Here is a 17941-nt window from a genome sequence, read left to right on the forward strand (position 1 = left end):
ATGGCAGGCTGGCTCCCTCCATCCCTCCTGCAGGTGTGGTGGGTCTGGGGGCAAACTGGGCAGGTGTGGCCCTTTCCAGGGCCATTTTTGTTGGAATGGCCCTCCCAGTCCACCCCGGAAACCAGTGCATCCATAAGAACATAAGAGAAGTGATGTTGGATCAGACCAATGGCCCATCCAGTCCAACACTCTGTGTCACACAGTGGCCAAAGAAAACCCCAGGTGCCATCAGGAGATCCATCAGTGGGGCCAGGACACTAGACGTCCTCACACTGTTGCCCCTCCCAAACACCAAGAATACAGAGCACCACTTGCCCAGACAGAAAGTTCCTGTGGCTAATAGCCACTGATGGACTTCTGCTCCATAGGTTTATCCTCTTGAAGCTGTCTATGCTTGTAGTCGCCACCACCTGCTGTGGCAGTGAATTCCATGTGTTAATCACCTTTTAGGTGAAGTACTTCCTTTTATCCATTCTAACCTGACTGTTCAGCAATTTCATTGAGTGCCCAAAAGTTCTCGTATTGTGAGAAAGGGAGAAAAGGACTTCTTTCTCTACCTTCTCTATTCCATGCATAATCTTGTATACCTCTGTCATGTCACCCCTCAGTTGACATTTCTCCGTCCATCCATTCAGCCTGTCTTTCTTGTTTAGTGCCGGTCTGTGGTTAGTGCCGGTCTGTGGCCAGGTTCAGAAGCTCATTTGATTTCACTTCTCTTCACCTCAAACTGTCAGTTTAGACTGCAGGAAAAAGAAGAGAAAAGGGGGTGGGGGGTGGAGAGAGAAATGAAATCTAGTAGGGACAGCCTTCCTGCAATGGGAAAAGCAGTCGGTTGACTGGAGCACCAAAAACCCTTGAACCCCCAAAATAAGAACATAAGAGAAGCCAGGTTGGATCAGGCCGATGGCCCATCCAGGCCAACACCCTTGTGTCACACAGTGGCCAAAAAAATCAGATGCCATCAGGAGGTCCACCGGTGGGGCCAGGACATTAGAAGCACTCCCTCTGTGCCACCGCAAGCACCAAGAATACGGACCTCTGCTCCATATGTTTCTCCAATCCCATCTTGAACCTGTCTATGCTTGCAGCCTCCATCACATCCTGTGGCAGTGAATTCCATGTGTTAATCACTCTTTGGGTGAAGAAGTACTTCCTTTTATCCGTTCAAACCCAACTGCTCAGCAATTTCATTGAATGTCCACGAGTTCTCGTATTGTGAGAAAGGGAGAAAATTGGTTACAGAGGTTGCCATTTAAAAAAAAAGACATAAATTGGCTACATGAGAGGGGGTGTGGCTCAATATGCAAAGAAGTTCCTGCTACAAGAACCCTCCCAACCCTGAGCAGCACAAACTGAAAAAAAGTCTCCAGACATCTTTTTTTTGTTTAGTTTGTGCTGATTAGGGCTATTATATCATGGTACCAGGAATATGATCTGATGGCATATACGTTCCCCCATCATCAGCAAATGGGAATAGTGGATTCATTTTCATAATAAAACAGAACTCCCCATGTAGATGGGAAAGTCCAAGAGGTTCATTACGTCAGACTGTTTGTTCTTGTTTTACTGTTTTAACTATTGTAAATTATTGCATATGCATCTTAATATTTATTAATCTTATTGTTCTAGATTTTATGTTGTAAGCCGCCCTGAGCCCGCCTCGGTGGGGAGGGCAGGATATAAATCAAATAAATAAATAAATATGTCAAAGTGATCCACCGATGCATGGATCGTTTGTTGCAATTCCTCATACAGCTAATGTGGGGAGAGCAACGACATGATCGTAGGGAATGGCCCTAGTGGAACCATCCCATGACATAATGATATGGGGGGCAGTCAATCCACAGGCAGTTTCGCTCGCTCCCACCATGTGATCTTAGGCCTTTGGTGTCAGGCAAGCAAGAGGCAAGTCATAGGCTGAAGCCCTGATGCTGCTTCTCCTATGTCCCGTAGAAGCCATGAACCGCAAGACCTCATGTATAGGGAGGGACTGACACTGCATCTCCTCCCCTGCCCATGTTGCTACCTTGCCTCTGAATTTATGTTGTTGTTGTTCAGTTGCATAGTCGAGTCTGACTCTTTACGACCCCATGGACCAAGTCACTCCAGGCCCTCCTGTCTTCCACCATCCTCCGAAGTCTGCTCAAATTCATATTAGTTACATCAGTAATGCTGTCCATCCATCTCATCTTTTGCCGTCCCCTTCTTCTTTTGCCTTCTGTCTTTCCCAGCATCAGGGTCTTCTTCGGTGAGTGCTCCCTTCTCATTTGGTAGCCAAAGTATTTGAGCTTCAGCTTCAGCATCTGACCTTCCAGGGAATAGTCAGGGTTGATTTTCTTTAGGACTGACTGATTTCATCTTCTTGCAGTCCAAGGGACTCTCTAGAGTCTTCTCCAGCACCACAACTCAAAAGCATCTATACTTCTGTGCTCAGCCTTCCTTATGGTCCAATTCTCACAGCCATACATTACTACTTCATGCCTCTGAATGTTGAATATTATTTCTCTTTCAGGCTTCCAACGGCAGATTGCCCACTGTGTGAAAAAGGGGAACGGTGTGGTGAAAAACTTATTTTGTGATCCAGCCACTCAACCCAATGGAAGGCAAAAGAAATGCATTGAAAAGGATTGTCCACCAAGGTAGCAAATATGTCATTTGAGGGAAGGTACTCTTGAATGAAGATAATTTTTAACTATGTTAATAACAACGTGAAAGGGCAGAAGAGTTGGAGTTCAGAGAATGAATGGTCCGTCAGCATCCCCTGTCCAAATTTTAATTCAACCACAGATATGTCATTTGAGCGAAGGTACTCTTGAATGAAGATAATTTTTAACTATGTTAATAATAACGTGAAAGGGCAGAAGAGTTGGAGTTCAGAGAATGAATGGTCCGTCAGCATCCTCTGTCCAAATTTTAATTCAGCCACAGATTCATTAGGCATTCAGAGTCTAAGGCAAACCCCTAAAGCAATATGGTCTATCATCCATGGTCATAGGGTTACTGAGATAATAAACATGAAGCATTTTAAAGAGCTTGCAAAACCATAATGCAAAGCGATAATTGTTTTTAGCCTTCACACCCCAGATGTCTGCCCACAAGGGAGTGTCAGTCAGTTTATTCAATATATTTCTGAAACACTTCCCCAATACAGGCAGGAGTAGAATCATCCAAAAACTAAGGGGAAAGTAATCAATTATGTTTGGGAAACCAGTGATCTGTCATCTATTTGGCAAGTGCCAAAAGGTCCCCACTCACTAGTAACAACTGTAAGGAAAAGGTTCTGCCATTGCATAGTGAGGGGCACTTGTAAATTCACCAGCTACCAGAACAGTCATTTCCTTCTCCTCTCATCCCTGTTTGCATGTTTGAGAAGTAAACTATCAAATTGATTCCTGTGGCAAACTCTTACCAGAGTTTTTCTAGTAAACAGATACCTGGCAAAAAGACTCAAAATATTATTTGCAACCATACAAAATGCCAGCTGTGGAGGTCAGGACAGATGTTTTAAAAGTACATATGTATCTCCACCACTTTTAGTTAGCTGTTCTTGGGAAGTAGATGCTATGAGCCAAACACATGATAGTACATTGAATTTGTCCGCTATGATGTTACTATAGGTTCAGTGGTCACCAGGGTCAGTTTGGTGTAGTGGTTAAGTATGCAGACTCTTATTTGGGAAAACTGGGTTTGATTCACTGCTCCTCCACTTGCAGCTGCTGGAATGGACCTGGGTCAGCCATAGCTATTGCAGAGTTGTCATTGAAAGGGCAGCTTCTGGGAGAGCTCTCTCAGCCCCACCCACCTCACAAGGTGTCTGTTGTGGGGAAGAAGATAAAGGAGATTGTAAGCCGCTTTGAGACTCTGATTCAGAAAGAAGGGCGGGGTATAAATCTACAGTCTTCTTCTTCAGGGTCTAGCTGTCAACATTTAATGATGCTAAGGGGTGGTGCAGTTTGAGTCTAAGAGCCTGTACTTGGTTTCTCTGGCTGAGAATATATTAGCCTTAACATACATTTTTCAGTGATGGATTTTATGACAGATTCTGTGGATTTTATAGAGTAAATATTAAACATCTGTTCAAGGAATTTGCCATTTTACTGCTGTTCTTGCTCTGCTTGAACTGCTGCTTAAAACATCTCAATCATGTGATGTCGTTAAACTCATGTGCATGAGTAGTGAGATGTTTAGAAGAAGAAGAAGAATTGCAGATTTATACCCCACCCTTCTCTCTGAATCAGAGCGGCTTACAATCTCCTTTGTCTTCTCCCCCCACAACAGACACCCTGTGAGGTGGGTGGGACTGAGAGGACTCTCACAGCAGCTGCCCTTTCAAGGACAACCTCTGCCAGAGCTAGGGCTAACACAAGGCCATTCCAGCAGGTGCAAGTGGAGGAGTGGGGAATCAAACCTGGTTCTTCCAGATAAGAATTCACGCACTTAACCACTACACCAAACTGGCTCTCTGGTTTATAACTGGTTTCAAATCACAAGAAAGCCAATTCAGTGACAAATTGCCAATTTAATATATAAGCCTATGCCAGAGGTTGAGAATCATTCTATGCTTCTCAGCACAGATTGAAAAGAAGAGAAAATTAGACAAAGGCTGATTCTGCACTAGCCTTGCTCCACGCCAGACAAGCTAGCAATTTTGCACCAGCTGCTCCACACCACAATTTAGTGTGGGGAAAACCCTTGATTTGCCATGCTGCAGTGTAAACCTGAAAAAAACGGAGCAAGCTAGTGGTTTTGCACCAGCTGCTCTGCAGCAGAAACCTGAAAAAACAGGTTTGCGCTGCAGTGCAGCAAATCATAGGCCTTCCCCACATAAAATGGCAGCGTTCAGCAGCTGGTGCGAAATCACTAGCTTGCTCCAGAGAGAAATGGAAGCCTGGCACTGAGCAAGATTAGTACAGGATCAGCCTCAGTTGGAGTCCAGTAGCCCCTTTAAGACTAACAAAGTTTTATTCAGAATGCAAGCTTTTGTGTACATGCACACTTCATCATACATTGTCTTATATCAGCTTACATTCTGAATAAAACTTTGTTGGTCTTAAAGATGCTACTGGACTTTGTTCTGTTGCTTCAGATCAACATGGCTGCCCACCTGGATCTATCTAAGTGAAAACTGAGTTTAAGGTTAACCAAGGAAACGTGTTTGTTTAAGGCGCAAACTATGAGGACCCCTTTCTCCTCAATTGTCACTAAAATAAAGGGGAATTATGCAGAATTATCATGGGAGGAGCTGTGGCTCAGTGGTACAGCATCTGCTTTGCATTTAGAAGGTTCCAAATTCAATCCCCGGCAACTCCAGCTAAAAGGTTCTGGCAGCAGGTGATGTGAAAGATGACCTCTGCTTGAAACCTTGGAGAGCCACTGCCAGTCTGAGTAGACAATGCTGACTGTGATGGACCAGCAGTCTCTGATTCAGTATAAAACAACTTCATGTATTCAGGAGAGCAGTTACAGGATTTAATTTCTTTTAAAGAAATCAGCTTTACATCTGTACCAGCATCCTCCTCACTCCAGTACAGAAGAAGTAGCCTTGCTGAAAGAATCAGCATGGTTTCTGCAAAGGAAGAACAAGCCCTGCTGATGTTTTAGAGTCTATTTAGGATGTTTACAAACATGTAGACCAGTTTTTCTTCACTTATACTTTTAAAATTGAAAATATGTAGCATTGTTCAGAATTCAAAGCAAAAACCCAAATTTGCTAAGTAATTCCACTGTTCTGCAACACAAGGCAATGCAAATAAATCCAAGACCCTTTTCAAGTCAAATTTTAAATCCATACAGAATGATAGTAAAATTGTACTTTTTAAAACTCATATCTTAAACCAGCTTTTCCAGCACAAAAGTACAAATAAAGCCATATTAAAAACATCATAAATCAAATAGCCACAAGCCTGGTCACCTGCTGCAAATCATCTTTTTGTTACAGTTCTTTAGAAATTAGTATTTTTTTCTGCCTCGGGTCAGGCATGCTAATAAGAAAATTGCAGACTAGTCATTGCTGGCATTTAAAATTTTTATTTAAAGATAAAGCAATCAACATTTAAAAAAAAAAAAGCCTAAAATATAGTCACTAGGCTACACAAACATATATCTTCCATTTATTCTAGTGCAGTTTATGTTGCGTTATGTTGTACAAGTGCCCCTTAAAATTAATGGAGTTTGTGTATAGTGGCGTCCGGAGGATTATTCCCAGGATGCCGACGGGTAGCAAAGAATTTTAAAAGCTCTGATTGTGTAGCAGACAAAACATGAAAAGATAGAACGCAAGGAATTGAGAAGAGCTTGCTGGGCAGAAAATGTAATCCAAAATGACATGCTCTTTGTTTATCAATTTATTGTGAAGTGGCACCTGCCCCTTGCCTGAGCGCTGATATTTAGCAATGTTTTGTACCGGGGAGATCAATACGTTTTATAATTTCCCACAAGTGGGTCTGTTTGCTGCTGGACTAATAGACAAAACATTAAGATGCAGGACTGAAGGCAGCACAGTCCCTGTTTTCCAGCAATCTAGTAATATCCTTCGGGCAGGTAATTGCCAAAGGCAGACTCTCAGACAGTGTGGATTAAAGGGTTTACCAGCTCAGAGTTAATATATGGAGTAGGATTATGCAGACTTCTTAGGAAATGTCAAAGGTGTAAGCTACAGTAATTAAACAGGAATGCAAAGGAACACATTTAGTTTCCTATTGCAAACTATCATTCAGAACCGAATCTTAAAGAGGGACTTTAATATAAAAGTTTTAAAAGGTTGAATTGTGTTGTTTAGTTTGGGGAACTTTTTCTAGTTACTTAGGCAAGCTTATAAAATGTGATAGTTGTATGTTTGTAACCACAGAACCAGGTGTGTGTGTGCAGACTTTTTACGGGAATAGGAAAGGAAAGGTCCCCTGTGCAAGCACTGGTCTTTCCAACTCTGGGGTGACGTTTTCATGGCAGACTTTTTACGGGGTGGTTTGCCATTGCCTTCCCCATTCATCTACGCTTTCCCCCCCTACAAGCTGGGTACTCATTTTACCAACCTTGGAAGGATGGAAGGCTGAGTCAACCTCGAGCCGGCTACCTGAAAACCCAGCTTCCACTGGGGATCGAACTCAGGTCATGAGCAGAGCTTAGGACTGCAGTACTGCCGCTTTAACACTCTGGAAAAAAATTAGGCCTATAGTGATTCTCTAGGATTGGGGTGGCCAAACTTCCTTAACGTAAGATCCACATAGAATAAACTTCAGATGCTTGAGAGAAGGGAAGGGGAGGAAGGAAGGAATTAGCTGTTTAGTGGTAAAGGAAAGGAAAGGCCCCCTATGCAAGCACCAGTCATTTCCGACTCTGGGGTGACGCTGCTTTCACAACGTTTTCATGGCAGACCTTTTTACGGGGTGGTTTGCCATTGCCTTCCCTGGTCATTACACTTTCCCCCCAGCAAGCTGGGTACTCATTTTGCCGACCTCGGAAGTATGGAAGGCTGAGTCAACCTCAAGCTGGCTACCTGAACCAGCTTCCACTGGGATCAAACTGAGGTTGTGAGCAGAGTTTAGGACCGCAGTACTGCAGCTTTAACACTGAAAAAAAAATAGGCCTATAGTGATTCTCTAGGACTGGGGTGGCCAAACGTCCTTAACGTAAGATCCACATAGAATAAACGTCAGATGCTTGAGAGAAGGGGAGGGAAGGGAGGAAGGAATTAGCTGTTTAGTGGTGAAACGCACATGCCATTTTTGACATTCTTTTGTCTGGTATGGCAGGTGGTGGGCCGGAGAATGGCAGAAGTGCTCAACCACCTGCGGCCCAATGGGAGAGAAGAAACGAACAGTCCTTTGCATTCAGACAGTGGGGCTTGATGAGCAGGCCTTGCCTGCAGAGAACTGTCATCACCTGCTGAAGCCCAAGACCCACCTTTCGTGCAACAGAGACATCTTGTGCCCCTCTGACTGGACAGTAAGCAACTGGACTGAGGTCAGTTCACAACTGTGTCATGTTTTTTATTTTTCATTTCTTTCCTAGAGCTCAGGGCAGCTTACATGTGGTTCCCAAATGAACTTTCAAATAGGCAGATATTAAACAGTGTGAGTGGGTATATTAAATGCGATTAAGTCACTTCCCACTTAATGGCAACCCTATCAATTAATGTTCTCCCAAATGTCCTATTGTTAAGAGCAGGGCTTTTTTTGTAGCAGGAGCTCCTTTGCATATTAGGCCACACACCCCTGATGTAGCCAATCCTCCAAGAGTTTACAGGGCTCTTAGTACAGGGCCTACTGGAAGCTCCATGAGGATTGGCTACATTGTGGGGTGTGATCTAATATGCAAAGGAGTTCCTACTTTCCAAAAAACCCTAGTTAAGAGTCTTGCTGACTGAGGTTTCCTTGACTGAGCCTATCCGTCTTGTGTTGGGTCTTCCTCTTTTCCTTTTGGCTTTGACTTTTCCTAGCATTATTGGTTTTTACAGCATTTCTTGTCTTTTCATAATGCGACCAAAGTACAATAGCCTAAATTTCATTGTTTCAGCTTCTAGGGAGAGTTCAGAATTGCTTTGGTCTTTGGGCACTCCTTGGTATTTACAAAACTCTCCTCCAAGACCACATTTCAAATAAATCAGATCTGATGAGGGGAACTATGAAAGCTCATATACTGAAAACATTATCAGTCTCTTGAGATGCTCCTGGGCTCAAATCTAGCTCTTCTTCTGCAGACCAACACTGATAACCTCTGAAACAGTCTTCATAGTGGCAATTCACCAAGTTTAGCTTCCTCAGTAGAACCACATTCTTGGCCTTCAGGATATTCTCTGGGTCTCTTGATGGTAACCTGTGAAAACATCAATTTCTGCTGCAGGCTTGTGCAAGATGTTACTTAGCATTATGCTTTGGCTGAGGAGGAGATGAGGAAGACATTGGATTTATATCCCGCCCTCCACTCCAGAGTCTCAGAGTGGCTCACAATCGCCTATCTTCCTCCCCCACAACAGACACCCTGTGAAGTGGGTGGGGCTGATAGGGCTCTCACAGCTGCTGCCCTTTCAAGGACAACCTCTGCCAGAGCTATGGCTGACCCAAGGCCATTCCAGCAGGTGCAAATGGAGGAGTGGGGAATCAAACCCGATTCTCCCAGATAACAGTCCACACACTTAACCACAACACCAAACTGGCTCTCTGTGTATGCTGTTTGGTTTTTAATCTTGCCATCTGCTTCCCAACTCATGGAAAACGTTACAGTGGTTTCACAACCAATTCTAAAACTGATAATGGGGCAGAGCAAACCTTGATCTCCTTTGGCATCAGCCGGTGTACATGTTTTCCCCCAAACTGTTCTGTTTACTCCCTGTTCCATTCTAATTTATATATGAATGAAAATGTGATGCTCAGTAGTAATTGGATGAAATGATGGTTTAGTGCTTGGTAATATTTTTGACATACTGTAACATCTATACTAATGGCTCTGTTCTCAACAGAGTCACATTTCAATTTGCTGTGGAGCAGTTCTGGGACTGGAGTCACAGTTTGTGTCTGCTAAAAAGTTGTGTGGTTACAGTGGAGTCCCAGTGGTACCTGGCCTCAGCATGAATGCAAAATGCACATCAAAGGCAGTCAGAAATGTATTGACAGATAATATGCTGTTAAATTGTGTAATGTTTTTCCTTTTGGGGGATGGAAATATTAAGCATATTTTCAAGATGAGAGGAAAAGACCAGAGGCTTAGTGAGGGCAGTATAACAGGCATAGTGATATTGTTGCAACTTCTCATAGGCTGCAAGCACAGGGCAAATGACAGGTATTTAGTACTGCCAGTAGAGACCTACAGCAGTAGACATTAGGAGTCAATGAGATTTGTTTTCTGGTTTAGAGTGCTCCTGCTCAAAACACTGGTGCAATTAGAACAATCAGCTTTAAAAGTTCAAAGCCTTTCAAAACTCACCCTGGAACTGATGCCCATGACAGTGAAATGATGAGTTGTTTAACCTAGGACAGGGGTGGTCAAACATGCTTAATGTAAGAGTCCCATAGAATAAAAGTCAGCTGTTTGAGAGCCACAAGACATGAACATCGGATGTTTTAGAGCAGGCAGGCAGGAAGGAAGGAAGGAAGGAAGGCAGGCAGGAAGGAAGGCAGGAAGGAAGGAAGGAAGGAAGGAAGGAAGGAAGGAAGGAAGGAAGGAAGGAAGGAAGGAAGGAAGGAAGGAAGGAAGGAAGTTGTGTGGTTGCAGTGGAGTCAGCTGTAGGGAAGGAGGAGGGAGAGGTGGAAAGAAAGCAACTTTAATTTCAAATGCATTCTTCAAGCCGGCCAACAGGGTGATGGGGGCTTCAAGAGCCACACAATAAGAGCCGCAGTTTGGCCACCCCTGACCTAGGGCAACTGAGAAATACACTTGTATCTTTTTCCATGGTACGTCCAAGCGGTCCATCAATTTGTACCACTCAAAGTGCACTTGCTGTTAGTTACAATTAAAGCTTGCATTTCTTGCAGAAAGTTTTCCACTGATTTTTTTTTAATTAACACCAGTAATTTTTATAAATATGTGCTATTTATTTTTTTTACATGAGTGGGCAAAAAGAAATCAGAAGTGCTCTTTTAAGATGGTTTGTTTGTTTTGCAGTGTACAGTGACCTGTGGTGGAGGGATACGTATGCGTAATGTGACATGTACCAAAAACAACGGGGAGCCGTGTAACGTTTCAAAGAAACCACATTCTAAAGCTCTGTGTGGGCTCCAGCAGTGCCCACCCAACAGAAGACTGCAGATCCCCCTTTTCAAAATGCATGACAGAAAGACAATCAGAACAGGAGCCAACCCCAGAAGAGGCCCCATAGACAAGCCACCCATCCCAAAACCCAGCCAAAGAATCATGACACCAACAGTTCCCGAGCCCAGATATATTACACTGATGCCCACGTCCTTTAACCCTGTGAACTTTTCTAAAGAAGACAACTCGGAAGCAAAAATATTGCAGAGTAATTCCAGCAGCTTGAGCGTTCCCAACAATTATTCTTTTTTATTTAGTGGCGTCAGTCATCAGCAAAATAGCACTCCATGGCCTGTTACAAATCATTCAAGTGTTCCACATTTTAAAAATGTGGAGAACGCATCCATAGAATTGTACAACTCCTCAAAAGATGGACTCATACATTGGACTTCTTTTACAGTTAGCCCTATGTCTTTGACTGTAACTCCAAGCTATAACTATTCAACAGCCATAGTTCATACAGTGTCTAACAAGACTGGTGAAGGAATGACAGACAGATCCCAGGGTGAGCTGCTGACAAGATATCCCCCTACTATGTCTGGGAAGTTTTCAGAAATCTCACCAACAGTATACCATCATGGTACACCTATCCAGGTTTCTGTTGATCCCTTTGCAGGAACAACTATCTCTTTGACAACAGTCCAGGAGTTCCATGTACAAACAAGTACACCAGCAACAGCAGGTCCTGTTTTGGTACACCCACCACAGTCAAATGAAACATCAGGAGGCAGGTCTTCTAACAGAATAGAACTGAAACCATCTGCCAATAAAGCACCTGTGCAGTCCACAGAAAATCCATTTTTGTGGAGCAAGAACGTACCGAAGAACGAAACCTCCATGGAAATGTTGCCGAATGCCTCCAACTATCCAGAAGAGTCCAAGGATTTGCATACTGATGCCTATTGGATGGTAGGGAACTGGAGTGATGTAAGTGTTTGATTTTTCAGTTAAGGGAGAGATAGATGTGTATGCATGTACACACTGATTTGTAGCCATAATCCTTTTAAGCCAGTGTGCAAAAATAAAAAAGGATCAATAACGATAATCATGATCAATAAAAAAAGCAGCAAATGAGCATTAAGAACATCAAATAGCAGTTAGCTTTTAAAAGGGTTTGTAGAATCTTTCGGGCTCAAGTGCCGTGTTCTACTGGAGAAAGTTTTCCTTCCAGATGTTTCGTTCTCAGCTGCGGAGAACATCCTCAGTGGGGCCCCACTCAATGCACAGCAGCCAAGAAGGTCAGAGCGCCTGCTCCGGCTGCAAGGCCACTGAGGATGTTCTCCGCAGCTGAGAACGAAACATCTGGAAGGAAAACTTTCTCCAGTAGAACACGGCACTTGAGCCCGAAAGATTCTACAAACCCTAATGATGTTACCAGCCGTGAAAACCTGAAATCTTTGATAGCTTTTAAAAGGTTTGAATTTGGCAGCTGATTAAATACCCAGTTTAAAAACGGTGTATTATGTAGTTTTGTCCTGACCTGGATAGCCCAATAAGATAGTAGATGAGTAGGTTGGCTCTGATTAGTATTTTGGAAGGGAGACCAGCAAGGAAATCTACAGTTGCTACACTGAGGAAGGCAGTGGCAAACCACAGGCTGAAAGAGCAATGTAAATGACCAGTGCTAGTTTTTGACCTTTCAAGTAGACTGGGGCAAGGTTATCTGAACACCTCCCATATAAATCTGCCCGTTTGTTAAGATCTTCAGAGGCCCTTCTGTGGCTACACATCATGATCACCAAGGTGGTGATTTAGGCCTTCTCAGTGGTGGCCCCACTGAGTATGGAGTACACTCTCTTCTGTGAGGTTTGCCTGGTACCTTCATTGCTTACATGTAGCCACTAGGTGAAGGCTTGTTCTGCCTTTGGTTGAGCTTGTTATGGCTCTGTTCACCTGACTGTGATCCAGCAATTTTTAAAAATTATTCCATTAGTTGACTGCCTGCTGTCCTCTCTTGCTGTTGCTTTCTTTGCTGCCTTTAAAACCTTGTTTCAATTTGCTGCTTTATATTTCCCTGTGTCTATTTTAACTTATGTTGTTGTTTTTGCCATCAAGACACAGCCGATTTATGAAGACCCCAACAGAATAGCATCCTGGAAGGCAGAACACACATTTTACTGAAAGTAATCAGATCTCTGACCAAGCCACCTAAACCAGGAGTCCCCAAGCTTGTTGGAAACTGAAGGCATCTTTGGAATTCTGACATACCATGGTGGGCACAGTTAAAGAATAGCTGCCATAAAATGGCTGCTGCGGGAGGCAGAGCAAGCTACAAAATGGTTGCCCCAGCTTACTTTCAGTCACACAGTGAAGATCTTTGCATTGCGGTGGCTGCCACTGCTCAAGAAATGTTTTTGGAAATCTGCAAAGCCAGTCAAATCTGTAGTACCCTATCAGAAGCTTTGCTGGGGAAAAGACCCACCTTGCCCCACACACTTTTCCAAAACACTTGGGCACCAGACAAAATGTCAGCGGGCGCCGACAGGCACCATGACCTGAGCAAATGCTTTGGATGGCACAATGAGGAAGACTCAGGTGCCACTAGAGGGGCTTGCACCAAGCCATGAGCACTGCAGGAAGTAATGGGCATTACCAGGGCTTTTTTTTTTAGCAGGAATGCACAGGAACGCAGTTCCAGCTGGCTTGGTATCAGGGGTGTGTGGCCTAATATGCAAATGGGTTCCCACTGAGCTTTTTCTACAAAAAAAGCCCTGTGTGAAACAATGGTGATGTCTGGGGTGTGTGACCTAATATGCAAATGAGTTCCTGCTGGGCTTTTTCTGCAAAAAAAGCCCTGGCAGCCTTGCCACACAAGGACTCCGCTTGGATCTGGCTAGCGGCAGCACAGGAGGAAGCAGCCCTGGTCCCAGGTTCAGTCCCCAGCATCTCCCCTCAGCAATGTTAGAAAAGACTTCTGCCTTCCTGAGATTGCCAGCAGACTACGCTGAGCCCAGGTGAGCCTGTAGTCTAACTCTGTTTGAGGCAGCTTCCTATGTTCATGTGTGGCATTTGATCCCATTTACTTTCAGGCACTTCAATTTGATTTAAAATTAGAGTTGGCATGACAAGATTGCCAGGAATGAAATTGAAATAACTTGACTAGATGTGGAAGGGTTTTCAAAAGAGGTCAAAAGAATTTAGATACAACTGGTGAAAATTCTCAGGAGTACATGCTCGGATTGCCTGAAGCATTTTGCCTGTTGTAAAATTTGAAGCGGATTTGAGGTTTATTTCTCAGGTAAACTATCTGAAGGATTTTGAGGAGCTCAGAATAGCCTTACTATGGCATGAATTTCTTTCAGTTTTGTGTGAAGGCATATGAACAATTTCAGATTGGAGCAGAAAAGCCATAGGTCCTACATCATCTGCCATTAGGCTCACAAACACTTCTTTAATCTCTCTTTGTGCTGCCAAATCCCTATCTGTTCAACTGCATATCTGCCAGCTGGCTGAAGGCCTTGGCACTGCATGGACCGCTTTCAGACTGACCTCCTGTTGGCCTGAATATTAAAACATGATTAATTCCTTCTGCTGATAGTATTTGTGTGTGAGAAATGACATATAAACAGCATGCTAATTCTGTCACCATATACAGCATAGGGCCAAACCATGGGTGGATAGTCTAATGTGTAATGTAAATGCCAGAAGGAGCTGGAGGCAATATTTACTTCATATATAGCCCGCCTTTCTCACCAGGACCCAAGGCAGATTACAAAATGGAAAAAAAAAATGATCATACAGGAAAGATCTGAGTCCAGGAGCACTTTAGAGACCAACAAGATTTCCATGGGTATGAGCTGTCGAGGAGCAACGCTCACGGCCTCGAACCCCCCTGTCACCTGTAATAGGGTTGCCAGGTCTGTGTTGAAGATACCTGGTGACTTTGGGGGTAGATCTAGGAGAGGGCGGGGTTTGTGGAACTGATCTATGTATTTGTGTGCGGAACATTTTAAAGAGACACTTGTTTGATTAAATTTTCAATGCATAGAATGGAGATCACAGCCTAGAAATTTTGATCACATATACCTTTAGAGGTTTTTGGTTGCTTAAAGCTTTTGGCTGTAGAATGTATGCAGTTCATCTTGGGTGCAGTGTTGGAGAGTTGTTATTTTGGCTAGAACTACTGTTTTAGCACAGTCTGGGAACTGAGGGAAGAGTAAGGGATTGAAAAACAGCACCCTGAGTGGCTTTACCTCCATATTTCCATTCTGAGAGAAGTTTTACCTGGGGCAGGCTTCGTGTTGCCAAGTCCAATTCAAGAAATATCTGGGGACTTTGGGGGTGGAGCCAGGAGACAAGTTGTGACAAGCATAATTCAACTCCAAAGGGAGTTCTGGCCATCACATTTAAAGACTACCGTGCACCTTCAAATACCTTCCTTCCGTTGGAAATAATGAGGGATAGGAGCACCTTCTTTTGCGGGGTCATAGAATTGGACCCCCTGGTCCAATCCTTTTGAAACTTGGAGGGTATTTTGGGGAGAGGCACTAGAGACTATGCTGAACACTTGGTGTTTCTACCTCAAAAAACAACCTCCCCAGAGCCCCAGATACCTGCTGAACAATTCTCCATTATACCTTATGGGAATCGGCCTCCATAGGTAATAATGGAATGCCCAGCAGACATTCTCCCCACCCCCCCACTTTCTGATGACCCTGAAGCAGGGGGAGGGCCTCCAAACCAGGGGATCCCCTGCCCCCACCTGGGAATGGACAACCCTAGGCAGGCTGCTGTTAGAAGTGGCAACTGTGGGCTCTACATGATGTGGGGTTCTGTATATTACATCTTGATTTAAACCACCCAGCCAGTTCCTTTGCCTGCAGGCCTCTAGGCGTGTGTTAGAATTTTATGTCACTGTGTTCAGACACACGGAAACAGACATGCTGTGATCCGTAGAAGGTGGTTTCTCCCCTCTGCCCACAGAAGTGCTATACATTTGAGGAAAATTCTTTCCATTGTGGCCCTGAAACTCTATTGGCAAGTAGACCTCATCTCCATACCCATTTTCAGTCCTTAGGACAGAAAGGGAGAAGCGGATTAGAATAATCACAAATGACATAAAAGAACTATCGGATTTGAAAGAGTGCTTAATGCCGAGTGAGGAGCGATCTGCATATTTGACACCCTCGTTTCTGAGCTGTCAGGATTTAGAAGAAAGAACCTCTGAGGCAGAATTGGACCTGGGGGGGGGGGGAATGGGAGGAGGAAAGTGACCTTCACAAAGATCTTCAAAAGTTATCTAGTTCAGCAAAGACTGCCATCACTGTACTCGTGATGCTGCAGATGTTCCAGCCTCTGCCCCAAGCGAGCTGAAGCGCCATCATTTTCTGTTAATTTCTTGCCTGCATTAAATACGATGCCTCCAACGAAAGACAGCACAAATTAGCTTCTGATTCCATTTGTTCTCTGCCCCTGTGGGCTGCAAATGAGGAGCTAACTTCATCTCCAGAGGCCATCATGGTAATGTACTTACAAAGTTGTAGAACTGAAGGGTTTTCTCTTTCTCTTTTTCTGCAGTGTTCCACCACATGCGGTGTGGGGGCTTTCTGGAGAACTGTGGAATGCAGCACCAAGAACGAGTCCGACTGCCAGCACATTCAGAAACCTGATCCAGCCCGAAGGTGCTATCTCCCTCCCTGTGCCCAGTGGAAAGCTGGAGAATGGAGCAAAGTAATTTCCCTCAAATGTGTTTTATTAACTACATCTCTAACTTGATTTTGGGATACAAAAAGAAGATAGAAGATAACGGATTTATATCCTGCCTTCCACTCTGAATCTCAGAGTCTGAGAGCAGCTCACAATCTCCTTTACCTTCCTCCCTTACAACAAACACCCTGTGAGGTGGGTGGAACTGAGAGAGCTCTGACAGAAGCTGCCCTTTCAAGGACAACTGTGTGAGAGCTATGGCTGACCCCAGGCCATTCCAGCTGGTGCAAGTGGAGAAGTGGGGAATCAAACCCGGTTCTCCCAGATAAGAGTCCGCACACTTAACCACTACACCAAACTGGATCTCAGGACACACAATTCTCTGGCCTTAATCCAGAGAACTGCAGATGGGGATGTGCATGAGGGGCACAACTGCAAAAAGTTTAATTCATTTGTATCTCTCCTGTCTCCCCAGTGGAGATCCAGGGTGGCTTACATCATTCTCCTCTTCTCCGTTTTATCTTCACAACAGCCCTGTGAGGTAGGTTAGGCTGAGACAGTGTGGCTAGCCTAAGGTCACCCATCAAGCTTCCACGGTATGAGTGGCAGGGCTTTTTTTGAGCAGGAATGCACAGGAACACCATTCCAGCTGACTTGGCAACAGAGGGTGTGGCCTAATATGCAAATCAGTTCCTGCTGGGTTTTTCCTACTAAAAAAATCCCTGATGAGTGGGGATTTGAACTTGGGTCTCCCAGACACTAGTCCAAAACTCTTAACCTCTACATCACACTGCCTCCCAGGTAATGGAAATCCTATAAACACCAACTGCAGCCCAGTCTTCTTAGCTGCCAAAGAATCTTCAGCATTTCAGGACCAAACTGATCAACCCCAACTTCATTTAGGAAGAGAGTTGAAAAGGAAATCTAATTATATCAAGGCTCACGGGGAAGATTTTAAATCCAAGTATGGAGCTAATTTTCAGGCAGATGTTTTTCTGCCTGTCGTTCAGTTTATTGATAGTATTTTATTCTGCTCTTTGTTCACACCCTTCAAAGTTCTTTTTTAAAAACGTCTCTTTTACGATTAGCTGTAGATGTGTTTTCTTCTTTGTTGAGCAACCACATAAGGAAATATCTTTTGCACTTGTGGCTAATAACAGATTTTAAACTGCTGAAGGATTTTGAGTCTTCTGAGAGGCACCTGCTCCAGACGTGATCAAAGCTGCAGGATAAAAGGAGTGTTGGGATGATCCACACAACACGCGTGTTGAGGAGAAAATGCTCTACCTTGCCTCTCTGAGCAAGGGTTTATTTATTCCTGTTCCACTCACACCAAAAATAATTCAGCTTACCACAACAGACAAAGCACTCACAGGAAGACATCTCCCCCGTTACCATGAGGTCGGTGTCTGCCTCGTCTACAGAAACTAATACCAACTCAGCAATTGTCAGGAATAGATTTATCTGAGGAAGCAGAAGTGCCGTTTGAACACGGGTGTAAGGATCTTGTGCTCTTGTGTTATCAGAATTATAGGGAAGCAGGTTGGTG

General features: G+C 44.0%; 1 protein-coding gene across 1 annotated transcript in view; it reads left to right on the forward strand.

The window, feature by feature from the left end:
- The window catches only part of ADAMTS12 (ADAM metallopeptidase with thrombospondin type 1 motif 12), a 247400-nt gene that overhangs the window by 218549 nt on the left and 10910 nt on the right, over positions 1–17941 (forward strand). Inside the window, exons 17-20 of the mRNA XM_060236596.1 lie at positions 2513–2639; positions 7752–7962; positions 10600–11673; positions 16264–16416. Coding sequence (XP_060092579.1) covers positions 2513–2639; positions 7752–7962; positions 10600–11673; positions 16264–16416 — 1565 coding nt within the window. The remainder of the gene's footprint in view (positions 1–2512; positions 2640–7751; positions 7963–10599; positions 11674–16263; positions 16417–17941) is intronic.

Source organism: Heteronotia binoei, chromosome 4, assembly GCF_032191835.1.
Source record: "Heteronotia binoei isolate CCM8104 ecotype False Entrance Well chromosome 4, APGP_CSIRO_Hbin_v1, whole genome shotgun sequence".
Lineage (NCBI taxonomy): Eukaryota > Metazoa > Chordata > Lepidosauria > Squamata > Gekkonidae > Heteronotia > Heteronotia binoei.